Source organism: Pelodiscus sinensis, chromosome 7, assembly GCF_052426305.1.
Source record: "Pelodiscus sinensis isolate ZL-2025 chromosome 7, ASM5242630v1, whole genome shotgun sequence".
In the NCBI taxonomy this organism is placed as follows: Eukaryota; Metazoa; Chordata; order Testudines; family Trionychidae; genus Pelodiscus; species Pelodiscus sinensis.
The window spans coordinates 19451701-19477736 of record NC_143058.1 but is presented as its reverse complement, the minus strand read 5'-3'; the positions used below and the strand labels follow the sequence as shown (position 1 = coordinate 19477736).

The 26036-nt window shown below is 43.7% G+C and overlaps 1 protein-coding gene across 1 annotated transcript in view; it reads left to right on the top strand.

The window, feature by feature from the left end:
• Positions 1 to 129: 129 nt before the first annotated feature.
• Positions 130 to 26036, top strand: part of LCT (lactase) — a 46056-nt gene continuing 20149 nt past the window's right edge. Inside the window, exons 1-8 of the mRNA XM_025181643.3 lie at positions 130 to 8520; positions 9971 to 10050; positions 12582 to 12665; positions 16917 to 17019; positions 18178 to 18256; positions 18759 to 19467; positions 20110 to 20755; positions 24304 to 25866. Of these exons, the coding sequence (XP_025037428.3) occupies positions 7869 to 8520; positions 9971 to 10050; positions 12582 to 12665; positions 16917 to 17019; positions 18178 to 18256; positions 18759 to 19467; positions 20110 to 20755; positions 24304 to 25866 (3916 nt within the window). The 5' untranslated portion in view covers positions 130 to 7868. The remainder of the gene's footprint in view (positions 8521 to 9970; positions 10051 to 12581; positions 12666 to 16916; positions 17020 to 18177; positions 18257 to 18758; positions 19468 to 20109; positions 20756 to 24303; positions 25867 to 26036) is intronic.

Sequence of the window (26036 nt, the reverse complement as noted above, 5' to 3'; positions counted from 1 at the left end):
CCCCTGCCTTCATGGCAGGACCAAGTACCATCCCTGATGAATTTTTGCCCTAGATCCCTAAATGGCCTCCACAAGGATTGAACTCACAACCCTGGGTTTAGCAGGCCAATGCTCAAACCACTGAGCTATTCCCTCCTCTCCCCCCCCCTATAAGTTAACATATAGTTAGTATCTTTCTTCCTGTGTACAAACAAACCAACCCTCTGTTTCAGCATGCCGGGCTCTCCCCATATCAAGAGGTCTTCCTCTTGTAATGAGGCCATCTCTGTGTTTCATGGCCACTCCGTGTGTCAGATGCTTGGGGGAGTCTCATATCCCCCAAAAATTGAAAGTGTGGACTTGGATGGACAGGGAGCTGTATCTGAAGCTATCATTGCTCCAGGACTCCCATAGACTTACATTGGACCCTTGACATAACTCTGAACCTCAACAAAAAAACCTCCAAATCCAGGAAAAGACTGGTGTGGAAGAAAACATTGTCCTCACTCTGAGTTTGTAAGCAACAAGTAGCCAGAGGCAGTTTTATTACGAGCTGCAGCAAGGGAAAAACTGGTTCGGACAGGGGGGAAGCCCCCCCCCTCCGAGGCAGATCTTCGAATACAAGCAATTATGAAGCAGTTTATATACTGTCTATTAAATATAATAACAATAACAATTAGTCTCCTTCCCATTACAAACACCAATGGCTAACAGTTATTTAGTTCCACCCAGATGCTCCTTATCTCAAGGTCCCTACCAGAGTCAGCATTCTATCCTTATCTCCGTATGGAGGCGAGAGGCGAAGGCAGCGTCTAATTACAGATCTCGCGTTGTCAGGCCACAGACTTAGCCTGACTCTTGCTCTCTTGTTAACAAGACCAAGATGGCTGCACACAAATTCCTTCATTCCCTTTTCCTGCCTCCACACTGGCTTTCCCAGGCAGAGCGAAGAATCACAGACTTTCAGTTTCTTCAGTGTCAGCTACTCCATGGCTGAGCACTTTTGACTCTGTAGGCACCTCCAGTACTGACCGGGAGTTGGCAGCCACTTCACAAGGTGCTGAGGCAAAGGGCTTTCAGCTCCCTGCCTCTCTGAATGCACCTCTGGTCCACTCAGTGACCCTGGTGCCAACCTCAGGTTTGCAGCAGCCTATTCAAACAGCAGAAGTGGCACTTCCCTTTGATCCTGCCACTTCGCTTCAGCCTTTGAATTTGCTGGGGCTGCCTGCCTCCTCAGCAGTGCAGCAACAAATAGCTGTGACAGGCACCGCTGCTCTCCTCAGCTTTCACGGTGCTGTCACCAGCTCACTTCAGCAGACACCGCAGTCCCACTCTGCACCAGAGAACACACTGCAGTTTGGCTCTGCTTAGCACCAGTTCCACAGTGCAACTGATCTCATGGTCTTCCCCCTCCAGGATCTCCTCTTCTGGATGGAGAATTTTTCACCAGAGCCACAGGCACAATACTGCCAGCCCCCACAACACCTTCCCACCTTTCCAATAGGGAGGAAGATGACTTGGACAACAAAGACCTTTCTCTACCCTGTTACCCACCTGATTATAGGGACCCATGCAGACAAAATACACCTGCCACTTAATACCTGAAGTATGCCCACCTCTGGATGATACCACCTATACCATTCCCTGGTATAAGTTGCTACGCAGTGGGGCAACTGAGAACACCAAAGAGCGCAACATACTAATCATCCTGCTACATGGAGGCAAGTCCACAAACCTTCCCCGCCAAGCCTTCAGTTGGAGGTGGACTCTAATACTGAACCTGTACTGGACATACAAACAAAAATCGCAGGGGACGATTCACCTATGGCCACTGGTGTACCCCTTTCAGCCCAGCAAGCCAAGCTGCCCACCACATCCACGGATGAACTCTCCCACTTCCAGAGGGTGGTAGGCAACCTCAATATTGCTTTGGAGAAAGTCTCGGATAACCAACAGGAACTCTCAGACCTATTGCAAGCCACTTCTACCTCCAAAATAGCTGTCCCCATTAATGAAGCCAGCTTACACAAACTGTATGGCAGACCCCTGTCTCCATCGCACCCACAAGCAACCACATGGACTGGAAGTACTTTGTTGCCTCCAAGGACACTGAATTCCTCTACACATACCCTGCTCCCAACTTACTAGTAGTAGAAGCAGCTAATCAGAAGAACAAGCAATGCCAACAATTCCAGACCACTTCATCAGACAAAGATAATAAAATGGAGACATTTGAGCATAGAGTATACTCCTCCTTCACCTTGCAATTCAGGGTGGCCAATTACGTGGTTCTATTAGTGAAATACAACCACAGAAACTGCTCCAAAATACAAACTTTTATTGATGATGTGCCTCAAGACAAGAAACAACAATTGCAGGCACTGGTCTCTGAAGGCCAATTACTATCCCGCACAGAGCTCCAAGCTGCACTACACAGCCACCAGGTCCATAGCCGCAGCTGTCATAATGTGCCATGTATTTTGGCTCTCATCTTCCTCCTTCCCAAGGGAAATCCTCATTGCAATTGAGGATCTTCCATTTGATGAGCACAAACTCTTTGCTACCAACACCAGTGAGGTCCTCCACTCCATGAAGGACTCTCGAGCAACCCTGAGATCCTTGGGCATACAAACACCTATACCAAGAAGAAACAGTTGCTGGCAGCTCATCTAGGGCCTCTCCTGTTACTGTATCACCATTGATATTGCATGATTTACAGAAGTTAGGCCTACAAATAACTAGACACAAGTCAGCATTAACACCTACCCAACAAATCCACTTCATAGGCGCCTTTTTTGATTCCACTACTTGTCGAGCCTCACTGCCACAGGAAAGATTCAGAGCAATCTGTAATCTTGTACATACCAACCCAGAAGAGGGGCCACAGTTCCAAAGATCAAAAGTTCAGCTCCCCATCCAGTCACAAGACAAAAATTATGTCCTAAAATTGAGCCTAACCCAAGCGCTAAGGTAAAATATTCCTAGATGATTGCTTCAGACACTTAGGCTGTGTCCAGACTCAGGGGTTTTTTCGGGAAAAGTAGCCTTTTTCCGAAAAAACTTCACCTACGTCTAGACTGCAGCCGCGTTCTTTCGAAATTAAATCGAAAGAATGCGGCTTTTCTTTCGACGGTGGTAAACCTAATACCACGAGGAAGAACGCCTTCTTTCGAAAGTGCTCTTTCGAAAGAAGGCGTTCTTGAAAGCAAACAGGCTTTTTAGAAAGAGAGCATCCAGACTCACTGGGTGCTTTCTTTCGAAAAAGCGGCTTGCTTTTTCGAAATTCCGCGTGCAGTCTAGACGCTCTCTTTCGAAAGAGGCTCTTTCGAAAGAGGCTTGCAGTCTAGACATAGCCCTAGCAGCTAGTATTGCGCTGGCAGCAGATCCTTCTGTGGCACTGTGAACACTTACCAGATGACTCTAACATCAGTGATCTCAGGAGACACGTGCTAGTTTAGTCAGCACTAACCACAGAGGCCTCTTGCCACATGCATCTCAGTGGACTCATCTATATAGCAAATCTTATCAGCATAGAGGCAGTACTTGGCACGGTACTGGAGTCCCCATTCCTGGACAAACTAAGAGCTGGTTCCTTCCATTACCTGTTGGAGCTGGCCATAGAGTTCACTTGGCAGGGGGACATTGGACTGGCGTGCCCCACCTTTGGATGAGGATTTAGCTTTCTCATCCTCTTCAAGGAAATGTAGCAGGCGGCTGTTGCTGGAATGTGACTCTTCCCTGCTATGGGTAACCCAGTTGGATTTGGACAGGTAGTCAAGGGAAGATCCATAAATCTTCTGGATCCACAAGGGAACCACTGAAGCTGTATCATCCTGTGTGCCCTCCTTCCCCTCAATAACTTTGTCAACCTTGGTCATAAGGGTCTCTTTTGAGGGCATCAGCCCATTCCTTAGGAAAATTGCTTCCTCAGCAGACTCCATGAAGATCTTCTCCAAAGCAACTAAGCAAGCTGGCTCCAGCACCAGTTCTGGTAATAAATGTTGGAAGAGGAATAAAAGATTGTTGGAGAAGACCTCAAACCATTTGCTGTTCTCATCCTGTTAAGGGGCAAGGAAGAACAAGATTCCATTTCTAGCTTCATTGAATGAACTGTTTTGTAGGATCCAATGAGGATATTAGCAGATGCTCTGTACGTGCCTCAGAAAAGCAGCATAAATGATTGGACATTCTATAGCCTTCATTGTTTGGTAAAATGGCCCGACCAATCAAGTAAGGGATTTTACAACAGGCAAGGATTATATGTCCCATCCCTACATGTGACTTTGCAATCTCCCAAGTGTGCAAACAGGAGATATCATGTTCTAGCTAGTGGATGTAAACTTTTTTTTTCCCAGCATTCCCTCCTAGAGTGTCTCATTGTCCAAACTATCCAAGAGAGATCAAAGACCTGAACTACTTGTCCACGAGGGGGTCCTGACTAATGTTTTCGTATGGGTTGCCATTTATCAAGCAATTATTGGAAAGTATGATTTCCTGTTACAGGACAAACTCTCCACCCTGACAGACTCTCCACCCTTAATGACTCTCGAGAGCTAAGTTCAGTCATGGCAGAGAGGCAGCAAGAGTTTGTCTTTTCAGGGAAACTGATCAGTAATGGCACAGACATGGCATTGTACTCCCTTACTTTGTGGGACTCTAAATTCCAACTTCTACATATAAACAGCAGCAGCATCCATGATCTCCATTCAAATGATAGACCTCTGTAGACCGATCACCCTCAATGCCTGTCCTATGACTGTGGAAGAGGCAATGTTTCCACGAGTGCGATTGTTGACCTTGACTGCTCCCCAACAGAGGCAAGCAACCAGAAAACAATTCTTGAGAACATGTCTGGTCCATTTATGGATTTGTAGGTGCAGTTTCACAATTGCCTGCTTTATTTCAGAGAAGCTTGGGTTGAGATTACCTGGAAGGAATGGATCCTTAAAATTCTACACTTAGAGTATCTGCCCTTCAGAGTCTTCCAACCCCTCGCCTATTCCTCCTTAGGGTCCCTTCTCACAAGATGCGTCTGAGACAAGAACTTGGTTTCCTTTTGCGACTGGGGAGAGGTGGCCCAAGAATTCAGAGGGAGAGGTTTTTACTTTCATAGATAACCAATGCCAGAAAAGGGATTATTGTGCTCATTTGGTCTGATCTCTGTATGACACAGGCCACAAAATGTCCACCAAATAATTCCTTTTGACTTACAACTTAACTTTAATCCATCCTTTCTTCCTAAGAGGAAAGATAGATGGAAACCCATCATGGGTCTTTGAAGTCTCTAGGTGTTTACAGCCATCATTCAAATTTACCTGGGTCACTTTAGCTTCTTGTCTTGGATCCTATGGATTGATTTATGGCTGTCCATCCAAAACACTTTCTTTCCAGTTTCTGTACTTCCAGCCACCAGAAGATCCCTACAATTCCTGATAGGAACATCACAGTACCAGTACAGATTCCTTCCCTTTTGGCCTATCCACAGCCCTCAAGCTGTATTCTCCTTGGTCTTATGGTCAGGGCTCGCCGAACCGCGGCTAGTCCCGCTCGCCAGCTGCGTTGTCTGGCGATCTGTGCATGTGCAGATTGCCCAAACCCAGCTCTTCCGGATTGCAGTCTACTCGCCACGGGCGAGTAGATTTCATTATTTGTTGAGCCCTGCTTATGGTAGTGGCAGCAAACCTAATGAGACAAGGAATTCAAGTATATTCTTTCTTTGATGACTGGCTAATATGGAACTTATCCCTCCTGTAGTTAAGACTCTCATCTCTACCTGCTCTGTACCATGAAGTCATGTATCTGTGGAGTTGGAGTATCCTGCCTTTTGTCAGCCTCATCTCTCTGCTTTCTGGGTTGTCAGAACCCTTTAGCAAACACATCTAGCAGAGACTTCTTGGAGGACCATGAGTAATCCCTCAAGTTCTCAGTTCTCCAGCTTGTCTGCAGAGATAGGGATCTCTAACAATAGACTTTATTTGCAAAGTCCTGGAGACTTTTCTTATCCCTTGCATTCCTGCTCTGTTGCAAGCTTTTATGGCTATGATCGCCAGTTGTTCAGGAAATTGAGACAAATCAGGGATTACCATCACAATGAGTCCCAACTTGGAGCAGTGTATCCTTGTACTTGGCCTCAACAGTTCTACCATCTGTTCTAAAGCAACTCATCTTAAAGATTCTTACCTTGATCTGTTGTCTCAACAATGACTAGGACCTTCATCTGGACCTGATGGCCTGGTTGATAGCTGGCTGATATAAACCTAGAGGAGGGGACCATTCTGTGCATCTTGCTTCAATGTAGTAAGCTCTCTAATAACAAACTAGTACAAATAGAACAAATCCCTTCCTTTGAGTGTGTTACTACCTGCTTGTTTCTTCACTGCTCCTTGAAAACAGCCTTTCCGGTGGCCATAACCTCAATCACAAGAATTGGGGAGATTCAGGCTTTCATAATTGCCTCCCATGCTGTCTTTCATAAAGATTAGTCCTTAAAGATGAGCTAATCTAAAGTCCCTGCCCTTAGTTGCCCCAGAGCTTCAATATGTCTATTCATATACAGGCAGTCCCCAGGTTACGTACAAGATAGGGACTGTTGGTTTGTTCTTAAGTTGAATCTGTATGTAAGTCGGAACTGGTACATATTGAAGGGGAAACTCTAGCCAAACATTTCTCCAGAGCTCAGTTTTATTCTCCCACACCTCACTTCCCTCAGTCCTTTATTCTCAAGCTGAGGTGTCTGCTTAGAAAAGCCGCTCTGCGTTTCCCTGGTCTGCTGGGGGAGGCGCTAGCTTCGCATCTCCCTGGTCTGCTAGGGGGAAGCAGATAGTGCGGGGTTGCCTCACCCTGTTTGTAAGTAGGGATCCGATGTAAGTCGGAATCCATGTAACCTGGGGACTGCCTGTAGTGGGCTTTCTTTCTAAACCTCAGGTGAAACAAGGTTTCCAATGTGATGTGATTAGAGAAGTGTTTTTTCACCTAGACGGACTCAGGTCACTTACAGTTTCACTGTGTGTGTTTGCATTATGTAACAGATTGGAAAACAACTCATATCCTTGGGGAGACTGTTAAAGTGAGTTTTCGACCGCATGTGTACGAACCTGTTGTGTTTTAACAAAGAATGACCTGCCCCTTGGATGCACCCAGTCAGAGCATCTTCTGCTGCTTCTTTGCACTACACTTCTTTGACTGAAATTTGCAGGGCACTGATCAAAAGTGTAGTCAACACCTTCTCTGCTCAGTGTGCCTTAGTGCAAGTCCCTAGGTCAGATGCAAGCTTCACCAGAGCTGTCCTTCAGCTGGTATTTTAGATAGGACTCCCTTTACTCACCACCAAGATGGAATATTGCTTGCTAGTCACCGAGAGTGGAATCTTTGTGGACAATCATTCAAAGAGAGTGGAAACATACTCCGCACTATGGTTCTTCCAGATGGATTGTCTGCATACATTCCACAATTTGCCTTCCCTTCTCAGTAATTCAGAGTCCTGACACATGGGATTCTTTACTGGCGGTGAAGCTTCCCCAGCTTCTATCCTCAAGCACAGTGCTCATGAGGCTCCAAGGGCACAGGTGCAGCCTCAACAGGTGCTGCTGTTCCAAGGATTCTGAGCTATGCACCAGAAGAGGAATCTAAAAGACTAACACCACTCAAACAGCCATCTGCCTTACTGTAAGCCAGGTAAGCACGTTTTTGTTTGTATAACCTATGCCCGGCTAATTAGGGCAATTGTGAAGTGTTTTTTTTTTAATATATCTGTTTTATCATCCTCGTGCTAGCTGCTCCTGGGCATGTTATCTGCACAATTAGATAATGCAAGCTAAAGGTTAATTTTATTCTCTCTGCTCTAGCATAAATAGCATAAAGCAACTGTTCTCAAAAGCAAGTCAGCAAAGATGGATGTGGGTTGTAAGGTAGTGTTAATTTTTCTTTTCTTTTCTCCTTGTTGTGGGGTCGACTGGAAACTAGCTCAAGGTTTTATTGCCATTGCTGGTCCCCTAAACAATGAGTCATTAAGGAATTTAGATCTTCCAAACAAGCCCTTAGACAAGGAGGCTCTTAATATTATTGTGGATGAAGGACATCATTGTTTGTGCCACCAGCCTATTTTGGCTTCTCTGCCACTGTATTTCTCCTACCTTCATGCAAGAGGAGTGACCCATTATAAAATTTTTATGCCATGGGCGCACATCCTTCCAGAAGGAAACACCAAGAATCCAGAAGAGGCTGCAGTTGCATGTTATAGAGAAATTCTTAAGTCTCTTACCACTGCAAACCTTAAAGCAGTGGTAATTCTACATCATAAACATTTGCCTGGGGTTGTGGTCACACTTGGGAAGCACAGCACCTTTGCTGATTTATTTGTGGAATATGCTGAGTTTAACTTCCGTTCTTTCGGCGATTTGGTTGACATATGGCTCACCTTTAGCGCCTTGCCTGAGATCATTGAGAGTCTGCCATATGATGATCCACAGATCTCTCTCCAGATTCTAGCTGCTGCACATGAAAAAGTTTATAAAGTCTACCATGAAAAATATTCTTCAAAAGGTAAAGAGAGAATGGGAATGGAATTCTGTTTGACTTTCCTGAGCAGTGTGTGAAATGATGTGGCTGGCTGGCTGGCTGGCTGGCTGGCGTGTGTGTGTGTGTGTGTGTGTGTGTGTGTGTGTTGAAAAGGCACAGATGCTGGAACAATTTTTACTGTAAATCCTGTATATAATAGAAACCTAATAGAAACCACTTCACACACTCACACACACACACACACACACACACACTCTCTCTCTCTCTCTGTCTCTGTCTCTGTCTCTGTCTCTGTCTCTGTCTCTGTCTCTGTCTCTGTCTCTCTCAGTTCCAGCATAGACGAGGTTAAAGAAAATACCCATGGAAACATTTTGAATTATCTGTGTGTTTCTCTGAAATCTCTGAATTTTAGAATAACAAAGTATTCCATAGCTGAGCTCACACCAAAGAGAACTAGCTAAATTACTTGCTGTTTTCTTTAACAGCTTAGGAGTATCTTGGACACTTTTAAAGGAATGAAAATTGTGCACTAGAGGCTGCATTAGAATGTGTGTAACCTAAGGCTTAATTCACAACTTTGCATTCTCCCCTCAAAGACCCAGATCAGATCTCTTGCTCTCTGTTTTCTATGTTTTTATGTTAAGGCAAATTCATAGACATAAAATAAATTAGCGGGAAGCCTTCTTGACTTCCTGCTATCTTGCCTGCTCAGCTTGTCTGTGGTCTGTTGGTAGTTTTAAGGTAATCTAGGAAGCCTTGGGACTCTGGACTCCAAGATCTGTGAGCCTAGATCCACCTACCAGGCATACTGCTCTGCAGTTACGGCTCCCAGAAGTGCAGAGAATGGTTATTCCCTTTTGCAAAGAACTTTGAAAGTTTTGGTTTTCATTCCTAATCAGAATAAAATGGAATTTATACTTTCTCAGTGGAAAATGAATTACCATTCTCCATCTAGTTGTAGTAGCAGCCATCAGATGGGAGAGTCTTAAGGCTACCCCCCTTAGTCCATATTTTGTGAGCTTTCTTTTTGTTGCCTTTCGTTCCGATACTTTAATGCTAGTTCATACATTTTGGGTAGATATGAAACTTGCTGTCAAGAAATTATTCACATAGGGACTCTTTAAGTAGATCATTTAGATTCCCAGCCCAGAATATTTTAAACATAAAAATGTTTTGTGTAATGGATTCATCAAGTCCTCAGAAGTAAAGGTCTTGCTTAGTGACCCATCAGAATTAAAACTGTTGCCCTAAACTGCTTTCCACTAGTGCTCTGTTGATCAGCAGTTAGTATTCTGCTGAGCAGTCCAGGACACTTGCTGAACTCCTGCACTTTGTTGTCCCCATTAGGGGACGTCTTTTAAATAATCTAGAAAAATGTTTTTTTTATATGTTCTGAGAATCTCTCTTTGGTTCATCTCCCTCCATTCCCCACAAGTAAATGATATAATAAGCACCTTTTTCTTTATTTTTGTAGATGGAAAAGTATCCATTGCATTGGACCTCGATCATGTCTTTGAGAGTGCCCCAATGGAATCTTTTTTAAGCTCTCTTAAGGTGATAATTTATTTTCTTGGAACTCTTGTCTATTAATTTGCGTTTGATTAGTAATTTTTTATATATTGGAATAAAAATAATTTTACTGCAGTTGTAATTTGATCTATCTGCCTGTTTATTTCAATAGTTTAGTCATGTGAAGCTAAATTAATTTTAAACAATGACCAAATTGTTCTGTTGGCTTGGTAAGCATTACTTAGAAAGCATAGATGCTGTATTATCAGTTAAATCTTCATCTGAAAATTTAAGCGTGAATAACTTTGTTCTCATGAGGAAATCCCAGTAAAGTTTGATAGAGAACAATTACTTTAGGATCAATGTCTTTGGGAGATTAGATGATAAATTTCATTTACAATTTGCAGCTGTAATAATGTGCGTGTTCTGTATGTGTTATAAGCCTTCTGCAGAGAGATGCCATACTGTCACTTTCCATGTGATTCCAATTAATAGTTTTCATTTTAAATACTGAATAGCAAAATCCACTTTGCCTATTTTATTTCCTGTTTAACTCTTGTCTCTAACTATTTTTCTAAAGGCCTTAGAGGAGCTGTGAGGGGTTCTAATGGTTCCATCCTGAGCTAACCCATTGTCTGTTTGCCAGGTATCTGTAGTTGACACAGTCTGGAGAGAAACCAATCTCCTCAGACTAGTTGTCAAGACACAGATCAGTTGAAGTGGAAGGTTGCAAGTTTAGAGTTCACTTGACTGGAAATAGTGTCTCTTCTGGGAAAGTTTTCTGGAAAGATCAACTAGTATATGTTAATATGCTGGTCCCAAAAGGTGCTGAGATTGAAGTCAGTATACAAATACTTGTTAGACATTGCATTAATTTGCTTTTCAAGTGAAATAATACCGTGTACACCAGTGGTCTCCAACCTTTTTACACCGAAGATCACTTTTTAAATCTCAGAACAGGTGAAGATCTAAAGCCCCGCCCCTTTCTTGAAGCCCCGCCCCTTTCTTGAAGCCCCACCCTCTCTATTCTCCTCCTGTCCATCACTTGCTATCCCCAACCCTTACTTACACACTCTGATAAACACTTTATTTTTAAATTATGCGACATATAAAATTAAAATCACGTGTTTATATTTATGAAATAAATGGTGTGTTTTTTATTCATGCTATTTAAATCTAAAATGAAGCATTTATAATTATACATTTTGTGGGAACAGAGTTCTGCGGCTGGGGGCAGGGGAGAGGGAACAGGGTGCTGGGAGGGCAGAGGACAGGGTTCTGCAGCAGGGGACAGGGTGCCAGTGGGGACAGAGTTCGGGGAGTGGGGACGGGAGTGGGGACAGAGTTCTGTAGCTGGGGACAGGGGAGTGAAGTCTGGGGAGCGGGGACAGGGTGCCAGTGGCAGCAGAGTCACCTGCATCTGCCTCCTCCCCGGATTCTCCTCCCCCCTCCCCCTCCCGCGGGAAGCCAGCACATGTCTCCTCCAGGCCACCTGCGGAGCTAACCCCTGCCTCCCGCAGCAGGGCCAAACCCCCATTCCGTGGCACAGCGCAGCACAGCCCCTCCCCTCCTGCAGCGCGGCCAACCCCCGCGGGCACGTGCCCCGGGGCCAAAGCCCCCTCCCGCGGCGCAGCGCGGCCAACCCTCTCCTGCAGCATGGCCAACCCCCGCGGGCGCCTGCCCCGGAGTCAACCCCCCCTCCCACGGCCCGGCCTGGCCAACTCAACTCCCTCCCCTCCTGCAGCGCTGCCAAACCCCGGGGATAACTCCTGCTCCCGCGGCGCAGGGAAACCCCTGCGCCCAACTCACCCCTCCGGCGGGGCAGGGAAGCTTCCGCACTCATCCTCTAGGGCCAACTCCCCCTCCCCCAGTACGCAGCAGAGCTGTGGGAGGGGGAGCAGCCTGCGCACTTCTGGAACCCCTGGAAGTGACGCGGGCTTCAGAGAGGACTTCCGTCCACCCCGCGGGAAGCCGGCACTACACTAGAGGTAGGTAGTGTGGCTTCTCGGGGGTAGGGGGAAAATGGAGGGCGGGGTTGCCCGAACGCGTCGCGATCGACTGGTCGAGGTGGTCGATCACGATCGATGGGTTGGTGACCACGGGTGTGCACAGATATGGTCTTATCAAAGGCTTTTCAAAGTGTACTTTCTCCAGATGTGTGTTGGTAAACCGTTTTAAATCCTGTTGCAAAACTTTGTCTACATGGCCAAAACTAATCATGAACTTTCTCAATCTTGACAGTTTAATTGGAGATGATAAATATTAAACATAAAATATTTTGTTTGTATCATTTGATTAGCTTCCATATTGTTGTAGTACTGAGAAACAGCCTTATGTTCGTAAACCCAATGACACTTTGATTCTATCTGTTGACCAGTTAGGAACAATACCATTTCCTGGTTCCTCTATTTCTTCAGACATTTGAGTCCTACAGCTACTGATAATCTTTCAGCTACTTCTGTATAATACTTCATTCTAGGGATAGCATTCATAGAAGAGACTAAGAATTATTTCTGAGCAGTCTTTAATAGCAAAAATTATTTTTGGAGTAGTGATTTGCCTTTTCTTCTTTCCAGGACTCGGTAGATTTTCTCTCTCTCAGTCTTCAATACAACTGTAGAAATGAAGTAGACTTAAAAAGGAAGTTGAATGAGTTACAGGTAATTCTGAGCAATGTTTCAAAATGATAACGGTACTACAGAGATTTTTAGACTGCTTTGGCGTTTTAGGGATCCAGTCTGCTTTCAGTTACACATGTGAAAATCCTGTGCAAGTGCCATTTTTGTGCCTATACAACTGAGGAAGAATGCGCTCTTAATGTTTTAGACTGCCGTGTTGAGATTTTCAGCAAAGGGAAAATGTTCTAAATACATTATGCACATGGAGAAGTACATTCTTTTTCACAATTATTTTTCAAGTGCCCTTAAACAAAATGGAGACAGAGGATTATCATCGCAGTTAATATTAATATGAGATAACATGTCAGTGGTAGAGTGGAGTAGATGGGTTTAAGACCATTTCCCATACACTGTAATTCTATTGAACTGCTGAAACTATCTATCATATCACTAGCTGTGTTTATGTGTAATCTCTTAAAAGGCTAAGCAATAAAAAAAATTGATTTTACTGCTAATGCATGTTTTATAGCCACTTCCATGTGAGGAACTCAAAGTAATGTACAGTGTATTTGCCCTCTTAAGTCCTCTGTGATCTAGATGCATGATGTTGCAGCTGGGGGAAATTGTGCCTGTATTTCCCTTGAGTGGTCCTGCAAGGGCATTGCTCTCAGGCTTCTGGCCCCATAGCTGTTGCTGTGTGTGAATGGAGACTGGTGTGTTATGTCTCCCTCCTGACTGAAATGTTTCCAGTTTGTGTGGCTTCACTAGCAAAAGGTAGTCTGCCTAAGCAGACATGCTTTTCCTCTCTCATCCCAGATGGCACACACCATGTGATTGCCAGTTTCCATACAGCACTTCCTATACAGGCTTATTTTATTCTTAAAATAAAAGCACTACAGAGAGAACATTAGCATGCTTGTAGGTTCTCTTAATTGGTTTGATATAAGTTTGCCATAAATCACCCTGGCCTCCGACAAATGATCAATCTTTTAAGCTCCATAAAAGGGGCTCTTCTGTGGTCACAAGTTCATAACAATTGCAGCTCAAAGCAAGGAATATAAAAGGCTGCAATTTGTCCTCTTATTAGAGGTCAAGGAGAACAATTTTTTCCCCTCCTCCTTGTAACACCTTTTTTGGTACTTGAAAACTGCTATCGTACACTCTGAAGTATAGCTAACTGGTTCTGTTTTGTCATTATGGCTCAGGTAATGGCCATGCTAGGAAACAGCAGTCTGTGACTCATTGGCTCGTCACTACTGCTTTTCTAACTTATGAGTTTTTGCAAGTATTGAAAATACACAGTTTGGACAGTGATCATTAATGTACCGATCAATTGAAATTACGTACTGCCTTTTAAAGCTCTTTACAAATTCTTGCAGCATCCCTGTTAGGTAAGTGAGGAGTTTAATCTACATTTTACTTACAGGGATACTGTTTTAGTCTACTTCTGGCTTTACAACTGCACTAGCAAGCTTTGTATCTATAATTTGTCACTTGTGGCAGCAGTGATGGAAACAGTAGCATGGACAGGACTCGTACTAGGTTTAAATGACTGTGTGGTAAGTGCCAAAGGTCTGTCTGTATTAGTGCTCCTATCAGTTCTGCCACAAATAGTGGATTACAGCTACCAAATTTGCTGGTGTAGATTCATTCAGCAAATAAGTTACAGCCAAGAATGGAAGATGGGATGCTGCAGTTGACAACGTTTCCTCTGGCTAATCCTTGTAGCTAGACCAGGTCAAACATTTGGTTGTTGTTGAAACAGTTTCTCAATGAATAGCTTTGTTTTTCAGGGTTTTTAAATGAAAATTCAATCCCCCGAAACTTCAGTATTTTGAAAATAAAATAGTGATAGAAATGTAGCCGTGTTAGTCTGGGGTAGTTGAAGCAAAATGCAGGACAATGTAGCACTTTAAAGACCAACAAGATGGTTTATTAGATGATGAGCTTTCGTGGGCCAGACCCACTTCCTCAGATCAAATAGTGGAAGAAAGTAGTCACAACCATATATACCAAAGGATACAATTATCTGTGTCTGTGAATTGCTGATATTAAAGGTAGGGAGAGTGGGATGTTTGTGAGTTAATGGTATTACAGGTGATAATTGGGGAAACTGTCTTGGTAATGGGTGAGAAAGTTCAAAGACTTGTTAAGTCCTTGTTGGCAAGTGTCGAATTTTAACATGAATGACAGTTCAGAGGATTCTCTTTCAAGTGCAGATGTAAAAGGTCTTTGTAGCAGAATGCAGGTGGCTAAGTCATTTAGAGAGTGTCCTTTCTGGTTAAAGTGGCAAGAAACTGTTTTCTCTTTGTGATCTTGTCTGATATCTGTTTTGTGGGCATTAATCCTTTGGCGAAGTGTCTGAGATGTTTGTCCAATGTACATAGCAGACGGACACTTTCGGCACATGATAGCATAGATTATATTTCTGGATGCGCAGGAATATGTGTTCTTGATCTTATAACTCACTTGGTTAGGTCCAATAATGGTATCAGCAGAATGAATATGTGGACAAAGCTGGCAACGGGGTTTGTTGCAAGGGAAGGTACCAGGGTTGGTATTAGTGTGGTATGTCCTGTGGTGGTTGGTAAGAATCATCTTGAGGTTAGGTGGTTGTCTATAGGAGACTATGGGTCTGTCTCCCAGAGCCTCTTTGAGTATGGTATCCTGTTCCAATATAGGCTGTAGTTTATTGATAATGTGTTGGACAGGTTTAAGTTGGGGGTTGTAGGTGATGACAAGTGGTGTTCTATTGTTGGTTTTCTTGGGTCTGTCTTGAAGTAGATGGTTTCTAGGTATTCGTCTGGCTCTTTCAATTTGCTTTTTTATTTCTCTGGGTGGGTAGTTGAGATTTTATAAATGCTTGGTAGAGATCCTGAAGCTTCTGGTCTCTGTCAGTGGGGTCAGAGCAGATGCGGTTGTATCGAAGGGCTTGGCTATAGACGATGGATCGTGTGGTGTGTTCTGGATGGGAGCTGGATGCATGTAGGTAACTGTATGAGTCGGTGGGTTTTCTGTAGAGAGTGGTGTCTAATTTTCCATTGTTGATTTGTACGGTGGTGTCCAGGAAGTGGATCTCTCGTGTAGAATGGTCCAGGCTGAGGTTGATGGTGGGGTGTAGGTTGTTGAAATCTCTGTGGAATATCTCCAGTGTTTCTTGGCCATGTGTCCAGATCATAAAGATGTCATCGATGTACCGTAGGTAGAGGAGGGGTGAAAGGGGTGAAAGGGGACTGTCATTCATGTTAAAATTCGACACTTGCCAACAAGGACTTAACAAGTCTTTGAACTTTCTCACCCATTACCAAGACAGTTTCCCCAATTATCACCTGTAATACCATTAACTCACAAACATCCCACTCTCCCTACCTTTAATATCAGCAATTCACAGACACTTACCTTCCTTCCTCCCCCTTCCCACCCCCCCCCCCCCCGCATCCCCCTTCTGTTCTGCAATGTGATTTGTCCTTTTCATATTTGTTCATTTTTTTTAATTGTATCCTTTGGTATATATGGTTGTGACTACTTTCTTCCACTATTTGATCTGAGGAAGTGGGTCTGGCCCACGAAAGCTCATCATCTAATAAACCATCTTGTTAGTCTTTAAAGTGCTACATTGTCCTGCATTTTGCTTGAAAATAAAAGTTTTTTCCTTCCAATTTGCTCCTTTGGGCCAGTCCTACTTAAAAATCAGGGATAAAGACTGGTTCCAAATATTTTAGCCTTCAATCCTTTCCCTTGTCCCACATGCCTTTCCCCAATCCCATGAGTCTTTTACCTCCACTCTCCCAGGCACTAAGAAGTTTCTACCCCCCATGCAGGCAGATGAGTCTTATATTCTTCCCTCTCACTCACGTCCCTGAGTAGGGAGCTCTTGAGCACTGAGCCACTTTTGTCTCTGCCACGTCTGCTTTGGCTCTTGACACTACTGCTGCTTTGAGCGTCTTGCCTTCTGCCGCTTAGCATGAAGCAGAATACAGAGCCCCACAGCAGCAGGAACCTGGGCATGTCTTTCATGTGGTCTGGCAGAAATGCCCTGATTCCCGCATTCTGCTGGCCTCCCAGTTCTCAGAGTGAATACACAAGGGTTAATAATGAAGTCTGCTTATATATGTACATATTTTATGTGGTACAAGCTATGCAAATTATTCTTGCCTCCCATTCTAATCTCTGACATGTAATTTGATAGGATTCTATCAGGTTTTGTATCCCATGTTGAAAACAACAAATGCCAAGCATGTGCCTTTGCTTATCTTCTTCCTGGGGCTTAATGCTGTAATTTTTTTTTTACAGACTATCAAGAAGAATACAAAAATTTTACTCTTTAGTCTAACGCTTCGTGAATGTAACTCCGTGAAAGAGAATCCATTTATACCTGTAGCTAGCCTTTTCCAGGGTAAGTGGCATGTTCAGAAGGAAGTTCCAGCTTTGCAAGACACTTTCAGTAGCATGTAGGGCTAATAACTTAATTTTAATGTCTCAGTTTCCCATTTGTCAAATGTGACTTAACACTTCCTTCTTCCCATCCTTTTCTCTATTGTCTGTCTAAATTAGTACTATTAATACAACATCTTGTACAAAGGGACACTGGTTTTGGTTGGTTTCATTTGTCTTCATTAAACAAGAAGTAATAATAATGGTCACATTTTTGGTTAAGCATCGGATCTTAAAGTATAAAACTAACATTTTGGGGATTCTGAACATAATCTTCCCAAGCAGATACTATGGGGAGAGGCAATTTTTAAAAGACTGGATTTCAAACCATGATCTTGTGTATATCATAATTCTGCTGACCAAATGTAGTCATTTTCTTAAATCCCATTGACACCTCTCTCATTTGTCTCACACATCTCCCAGCACCACACACATGTTCCTGTAAGTCATCCATTTTAGGTTTATTAGAACTGCCTGCCTGAGGAGTTAGGATAGTTCAGAGAGCTTCTAGGAAAATGGAGCAGCTTGGTGAGCTACTTTCTGGTGGTGTCTAGAACCTTCCACTCCTACCATTTCCCTGATTAACTGCCACCCCCTTCACAGACCGAGAAGCATTCCTCCAGAACCTCTCCTACATAGCTAACACACTGCCAGCCTGGAGGGCTATGCCAAGAGTTATTCGGCTTAGTTGCATGTGCGTCATGCTAAGTTTTTTGTTAAAACTGCCAAGGTGCAGGAGGAGGGATGAGTGAGAAGGGGATGTAACTGCTGTTGTTTTACCAAAATTGTACAAAACAAGAAACACTGTCCTGTCACCCAAAGCAATCCTGAAATTGTCTGCCTGAAAGTGTTATCCTTACTATAAACTTGAGTGCATAGGTCATAGGTCATCACTAGTTTTATTGTTAAGGTAAAGGGCGAGAATGAAACAAGACACAAAAAAACAAGAATGGGAGAACACTAAGTAAATGAGAGAGGCTTTTATTGTATCTAGTTATCACTCAAATGTTTGTGTGTGTTCAGATTTGTCTGTTGGTTATATATGGGGAACTGCACTGGCTAATATCAGGGGGTCACGTGTTTTATTGTAACTGAGTTGTGTTTTTCTTTTTTCTTTCAGCCATTAATCAAGATCAGACATTAGCAATGGGATATGATGTTAATGAATTCTTAAACTACTCATCAGTTCATAAAACTAGGTACACAGTTTTCATTCCTTAAGTCTTGTAAACTTTCATGTTCTGTAGAAGAAAGAAATGTGCTATATGGATGGCATCCTACGGCCTTTAATAAACATGCCACTTCAAATCATTTTCAAATGCCATTTCTTTTCAAATAGAAATGCTCTGTCCAGATTGCACCACCATCGGAGTATCTTGTACTCCTATAGAACCTGATCCCATTGCTACATCTTACAATAAAACATCTTCAAAAAGGCATTGTCATTCATGTGAAGATAGTGGGATTATACACAAGTGTTTGTGTTAGCTGCCTCTGGACATGCACTAGCATAAATCATTACTGTAAGCACCTCATATTCCAAATTTTGCCCTTTTGGGTTTTGTGATCTGTGCATTCAGTTACCATCATGTAGGTATTATGTTTGAGTGGAAAAAGAAATGAATGACTATTACAACCTGCAGAATATAAGTTTAATAATGCCACCAGTCATAACTATTTTAATTTATTTTTATTCTGTAGTTCCCATGTAGCTAATACGACCATCCAGAAAAGACTACAGGAGGACCAGACTGATGCTCTTGCTCCTCTCTTCTCCTATCAAACAGTTTGGGAAACTTTTGCTAACCAGTCCGAATTGGAGAGAGACGCTTTTGTTCATGATGTTTTCCCACATGGTTTCCTCTGGGGCACGTCCACTGGTTCCTTTAACATTGAAGGTGGCTGGGCTGAGGATGGAAAAGGAAAGAGTATTTGGGACCAGTTTGGGCAGCAAGGTCATGTCTACATGAATCAGACCGCAAATGTGGCATGTGACAGTTACCACAAAATTGACTATGATGTTTATTTGCTCAGGGGCCTTCAGTCAAAGCTGTACAAGTTTTCTATATCCTGGCCCCGGATTTTTCCTACTGGCGTTAGAAATGGCTTCAGTTCCAAAGGTGTAAATTACTACAACAAATTGATAAACAGCTTATTGGACTCTAATATTCAGCCTATGGTGACTTTGTTCCATTGGGACCTCCCACAAGTACTTCAGGATCTTGGTGGATGGCAGAATGACAGCATTATTGATATTTTTGCAGACTATGCAGACTTTTGTTTTGCCACCTTTGGGGATCGGGTTAAATTTTGGATTACCTTCCATGAACCTTGGGTCATTAGCTACGCTGGTTATGGCACAGGACAGCATCCCCCAAGAATCGCTGATCCAGGAGTAGCCTCTTATAAGGTACTCACAAAGAAGAGCTTGGGTTCTTAGGGCTATTTGAGTTGTGCTTTTTCTTTGTTTACACTCTGTTTGTGTTGATTCTGTGACCAGAACACAGATCTCAACACTTATAAGAAATCAGCTAATTTAGCAAAGGTTATATTAATGGGTGCCATTGTAATTGTGGCAAAACAGAGAGAATGAATGTATTTAACTGTATCCCTCTCCTCCCAAAGCCCTTGTTGTCTCATCACTTTAGTTTGGGATCGTCAAAGGGGCCAAAGGAAATCTGATGTGAAAAATTCAAAGTTAGAGTGTGATGAGATGTTCAGAGTAGATACTACAATTTGTCATGTGTTTGTGCAGTGGCCTCTATAGATAGAGAAGACTCCACTTGTATCTGGGTTGGAAAGTGGCAGCTTCTTAACATTGCTTGTTACAACTATGAAATAAGTTGGCATAACTACTTCAAAGTTTGAATCTGCATTTGGGGTTCGGGTGGCAGGAAAGGTTTCTTTCGTTCAAACTAGTTTTATGTCGCACTTTCTATTAACATAACTGGGGCTTTGCTAGGAATGTTTAATGTTTACATGTACTTAATCTTCCTGTTCAAAAGTTCTTAAACCACTGGCTACAAACTTGCATTTCTCTTTTTCTCCCAAGGTGGCTCACTCCATTATTAAAGCACATGCAAAAGCCTGGCATTTATATGATGACAAATATCGCTCCCAACAGCATGGTAAGGTAGGAATAGTGCTGAATTCAGATTGGGCTGAACCCAAGACCCCAACAAGTTCGGAGGACGTGAAGGCTGCTGAGCGCTACATGCATTTCATGCTCGGCTGGTTTGCTCACCCTATATTTGTTAATGGTGACTACCCAGATATCCTGAAATCCCAGATCCAACAGAAGAACCAGCAGTGTTCTATCCCAGTTGCCTCCCTTCCTTCATTTAGTGAAGAAGAGAAGTCCTTAGTGAAAGGGACTTCAGATTTCTTTGGTCTTTCTCATTACACTTCCAGACTGATCAGCACGGTGGCTAATGATACCTGTAATCCAGGCTATGAGAATATTGGGAATTTTTCCCAACATGTGGATCCTTCTTGGCCACAGACAGCCTCATCTTGGATCAGAGTGGCCCCTTGGGGACTGAGGAGGTTGTTGAAGTTCATTTCCCAGGAATATACAGGAACTAGGGTCCCAATTTACATAGCTGGGAATGGTGCGCCGACAGAAGATGGAGGGGATGTTATTAATGACACAAAGAGAATGGATTATTTCAGGCTGTATATCAACGAGGCTCTGAAAGGTAAGCAGCATTTGTTTTTAAATGGTTAAATGTTCTTTAATTTCACCAGTGTTTCCACTTGTGGCAACCTGTGAACATTCCCACTTGTGTGGGACCATTAAAGCTATATCCTTTGCTAACTGCAGCAACAAACTGTGACTTAATCCAACAGACCAGGCCTGAGCACATTTCCCAGGCCTGAAGAAGAGTTTGTGTAAGCTCAAAAACTTTTCACCAACAGAAGTTGATCTAAGAAATCGAGAGCTAAGGTGGGTGACGTAATACCTATGTGCATACTATGTAAGACAGGCAAACTTGGGCCCAAATCTGTACTGAGCTCTGTGGGAAGACCCTTGCCTTAATTCAAAGCCCTGCTGTAGTAATATGGTACCAGGCAAGAATATGAATCTGCCAGACTGGATCTCATTGTATTATCGGGGCCAAAGTGGAGAAGACTGGCATATCTCTGCCCTCTGTATAAAAACATCACTCACAGAAGTGTGTGTGTGTGTGTGTGTGTGTGTGTGTGTGTGTGTGTGTGTGTGTGTGTGTGTGTGTGTGTAAAGCACTTCACAAAGCAGTTCAGTATCATTGCCTGAAAGATGTTATCCTTTGATAACCGCGATGGTGACCTATATAAAATGTTGATCTTAGTCCATTTACCAGTGTCACGATAACCATCTGCATGATGTACATCATTTTGCACCCCTGTTGGTGATCTCCACAGAAAGGTTGAGGATGAATGCACAGGGCAAGTGAATTCCCCTGAGTAGAGATTCTCTTCTGGTTGTAAGTTGATGTTACTTAGTAGCACAGTATGAGGAAGTTGGCACTGCTGCCCCTTCTTTACATGTTCTGTGGTTAATTAAAGGACTTCTTTCTCCAGGGAAGTCCAATCAGTTCTGAATTTACATGACCATTTTTTTTTGTTTTAAGTATAGTAGTAAGTCCACAAGAGAGCTGTACAACTGCAATGGCTATAGATATGTTACCTTCAAAACATAAATGTGTTGGTTTAGGAAATCAGAAGAAGTAATCAATAGTGAGGGTTTGAAGGGAACAAATAGTCCGTAGGTACTTAATTCCCATTGACTTGTGAAGGGAGTTAAGCACAAAGGCACCACTTGTGCCTTTGAAAATCTGCCACATGGCAGCACAGCTTACCATGATTAGGTTCTTGGGCCAACTTATAGCTGAGTTTTGAAACTATCTAAATCTGTTCACATAGAAAACTAATTTCATGATTCTCCTTCCTACCTCTGGGTACAACAAATTGTCAAACAGCCCTGGAAGGCACTCAGCCAGGGCAACTTACTTATTTAAGAAAAAATATCCTCAAAGAAAAGACTTAGGAGAAATATATTCACAACATTAACACAATTCCTTTTCTCTGAGCAAGTGCATGTCAAAATATTTTAAAAATCTATTTTTAATCTCAAAGGACAGTTTATGAAAAAAAAATCATGCTCTAGGTCTGGGGTCGACAGCCTTTTCAAACCAAAGAGCCAAACTACAACAAAATTCAGAACAAGTGGTCAATAAACAACCATACATATAAAAATGCCCATTGCATGACTGAAAATATACATCTTAATATTATCTATAATGGACATGATTAATAATAGCATAAATGAAACATTGTACTCAGACTTTATTTAATTGGACTTCTGCTGCTGCATCTTTTTCGCACATTTCTTTGAAGATTACATTATAACTGGTCAAATCCAGATTCAGGCTGTCATCTGTCAATCTTATGGCAGGGGTTGGGGATGTAGGGGGTGCAGGAATCTTGGTTGGGGTGTATGAGGGGCTCAGGATGGGATTTGGGTGTATGGTGGGCTCAGGACACAGGTTTGGTGTATGTGGGGTGCAGAAGTGTTATGGCAGGTAACTGGGGATGTACAAGTATGAAGGGTTCAGGGGAGGGGATTCAAGAGTAAGATGGGCTCAGGGTTGGTGTGTGGGGCAGGGTGCAGGAGTGTTATGACGCTAAAGCCAGATGGGAGCTAGGCCCCAATTGGGGGCTTGTTGGTTGGGCTTCATGTTTACATAAAGTAAAATCTTATGTCCAACACAATGTCTGTCTTTATGGCAGGGGTGGAGAACCTTTTTTGGGCTGGGGGCCACTGAGTTTGGATGAAGGAGTCCATTGTGACCTGAGGCTTGGGATTGAGGTGCAGGAGCTTGGATTGTGACCTAGGGCGGGAGGGAATTGTAATCTGGGGGAGGGGGTTGGGGTGCAGGGTCAAGGAGGAGGGTATGGGCCAGGAGAAGGGCAGAGGGTTTGGTTTATGTAGAGTCAGGGAGCAGAGGGCTGGGGGGAGGGAGAGGCTGGGGTGCCAGAGGCAGGCTCTGGCTGGGAGACTTACCAGTGAGACTCCAGGCTAGCAACCCAGCATGTTTGTCAGGAGCCTGTTCTGCTTCTGCACAGGCTGCAGAGCCATGTGCTCTGTGAATAAGAACCTGAGGGGAAGGTGGATTGGTGCTTTGCGCACTGCCTGTTCTTGAAGCAAGCAGCTTCTATTGGCCGAAACCGGTCAATGGGATTGTGCTGGGCGCGAGAGCAACCATGAGGCATCACTACCCCTTTGCCTCCTGGCTCACAGTTTGTGAAAAACAAACGGCCCAGCAGCCTCTTTTCTGAGCACTGTGTGTGAGTGGGGAAAGCAGGGGAGTCTGCTGTGTCTGTGGGCCGGATAGTTTTGCCCAGGCCTGCTGTTGCACCAGCACAGGCTCCCTGCTGCAGTGGGAGCAAGGGGGGGGCTGGGCTCGAGCTTCAAAAGAGCCATATCTGGCTCCCTAGTGAGCCATATTTGGCTCGTGAGCCAGAGGTTGCTGACCCCTACTCTAGGGGTTATAAAAGTAAAGGATATTGAGTGCATTTATCACTGCCTCCTTGTGGTTGCTGTACGAACAGAACAGCTCATATGGCACATGGACCAGATTTTTTGGAGTCCAAAGATCCTAGAGTCTCTCCTCCATGCAATATGTATTGACATAGGTGATATCAGTAGGGTACACATACACAGTACAGAGATTAATTACAATGTCTTGTGATTACCATAAATTAGCATATATAACTCGTGGGTTATACACGTTTTTACAGCCCCCCCCGAGGATAACCTCGGGGTATACATGTCCGCGAGATATACACATTTATTTTTACTCACAAGCCTGCGCTGTGCTCTCCATTCCCCCGCCCAGAGGAGAGTGGGTTGCGCCTGTCTGCAGCTGCGCAGGGCCTGGGGACGAGTGTGGCTTCCCTCCCGCAGGCCAGCCAGCGTGCCTGCACTGTGCTCTCCGTTCCCCCCGCTGACAGCTGGCATGTGCAATCACCGTGAATTAGCATATAGAACCCATGGGTTATACTCGAGTGCGGGTTATATATGCTAATTCACGGTACTTATTGGTGTTCTTAGATACATGAGATACTTTGGCCTTTAGCTTCAGGATGTGTTGTTGGGTTTGTGGATGTTGCACTATTGTATTCATTTGTTTCTTTGTATAATATTGCCCATTGTCCAGAAACATAGTCAACATCTAACCTATTCTCCATTGTGTTTTAACAGCTATTAGGCTAGATGCAGTGGACGTTCAGGCATATATTGCCCGATCTCTAATTGATGGCTTTGAAGGCCCAGTGGGTTACAGTCAACTATTCGGACTACATCACGTGAATTTTGAGGATGACAACAGACAAAGGACACCAAAGGAGTCGGCATATTTTTTCTCCAATGTTATTGAAAAAAATGGTTTCCCCAAAGAAGTCATGGGCATATCTTTTCAATCGCCAACAAGTGATTCACCCCCACCACCAAGATTACTCAGTTTACCAGCATCTGAAGTACCATCAAAGGCAAAGGTGGTTTGGGAAAAATTCTCACCCCAAACTAAGTTTGAAAGGGACATGTATTTATATGGAACCTTCCCAGATGATTTCACATGGGGTGTGTCTTCCTCTGCTTACCAGATTGAAGGAGGTTGGGATGTGGATGGCAAAGGGCCTAGCATTTGGGATAACTTCACCCATGTCCCAGGGAACATAAAAAATAATGAGACTGGAGATAAAGCTTGCGATAGCTACAACAAACTGGCTGCAGATCTTTACATGCTGACAGCTTTAAGGGTAAAGAGCTATCGCTTCTCTCTATCTTGGCCTCGCATTTTTCCTAGTGGAAGAAATGATTCCATAAATAGCCACGGGGTTGATTATTACAACCGACTTATCAATGGTTTGATTGCAAAAAATATCACTCCGATGGTCACTCTGCACCACTGGGATCTGCCTCAGGCTCTCCAGGACATTGGTGGCTGGGAGAACGATATATTGATTGAGCTGTTTGACAGTTTTGCAGACTTCTGTTTCCAGACTTTTGGAGACCGGGTGAAATTTTGGATGACCTTTAATGAACCCTTTGTCATTGCATGGGCTGGATATGGTGTAGGAGAGCTTCCACCAAATGTGAAAGATGATCCGGGACACACTCCCTATAAAATTACACATACATTGCTAAAAGCTCACGCCAGAGCCTACCATACATATGACCGTAAATACAGATTAAGTCAGAAAGGGGTTATTTCTTTGAGCCTTAATACTGAGTGGGTTGAACCGAAGACACTGACTGATCCCAGAGATGTGGAAGCAGCAGATCGCTACCTGCAGTTTACTCTAGGGTGGTTTGCACATCCAATTTTCAAAAATGGTGACTACCCAGAGGCCATGAAATGGACAGTGGGGAACAGGAGTGAGCTACAGAACTTGCCCTCCTCTCGTCTACCAGCTTTCACGGTGGAGGAGAGAGAATACATCAGGGGCACAGCCGATGTCTTCTGTTTCAACACCTACACTTCCAAAATTATCAAGCACAAGACCACCAGGCTGAAACCAGCTTCTTATGAGGGTGACAAGGAGCTGTCAGAGGAGGTTGATTCATCCTGGCCGACCTCAGCGCTGACGGATATGAGAGCTGTAGCCTGGGGTCTCAGGAGGCTGCTGAATTGGATTAAAGAGGAATATGGCAATCCCCCGATTTATGTAACTGAAAATGGAGTGGGAAAACAGACCAAATCTGACGTTGATGATACTAATCGGATATTTTACTACAAAACGTACATCGATGAAGCTCTGAAAGGTATTGGAGTTATTTACGGTAGTGCTAGCATGACGGTGGAAGATTTCTTCCACTGGGGGCTCCAGGCCTGCTTTTTCTCCTAGTGAGGAATGTCTTTTTAAAAGATAAGCAAACCTTGTGTCTTGCCTAACACTCCAGGAACCGAAAGTGCTTACAGTGAGATGTGTAGT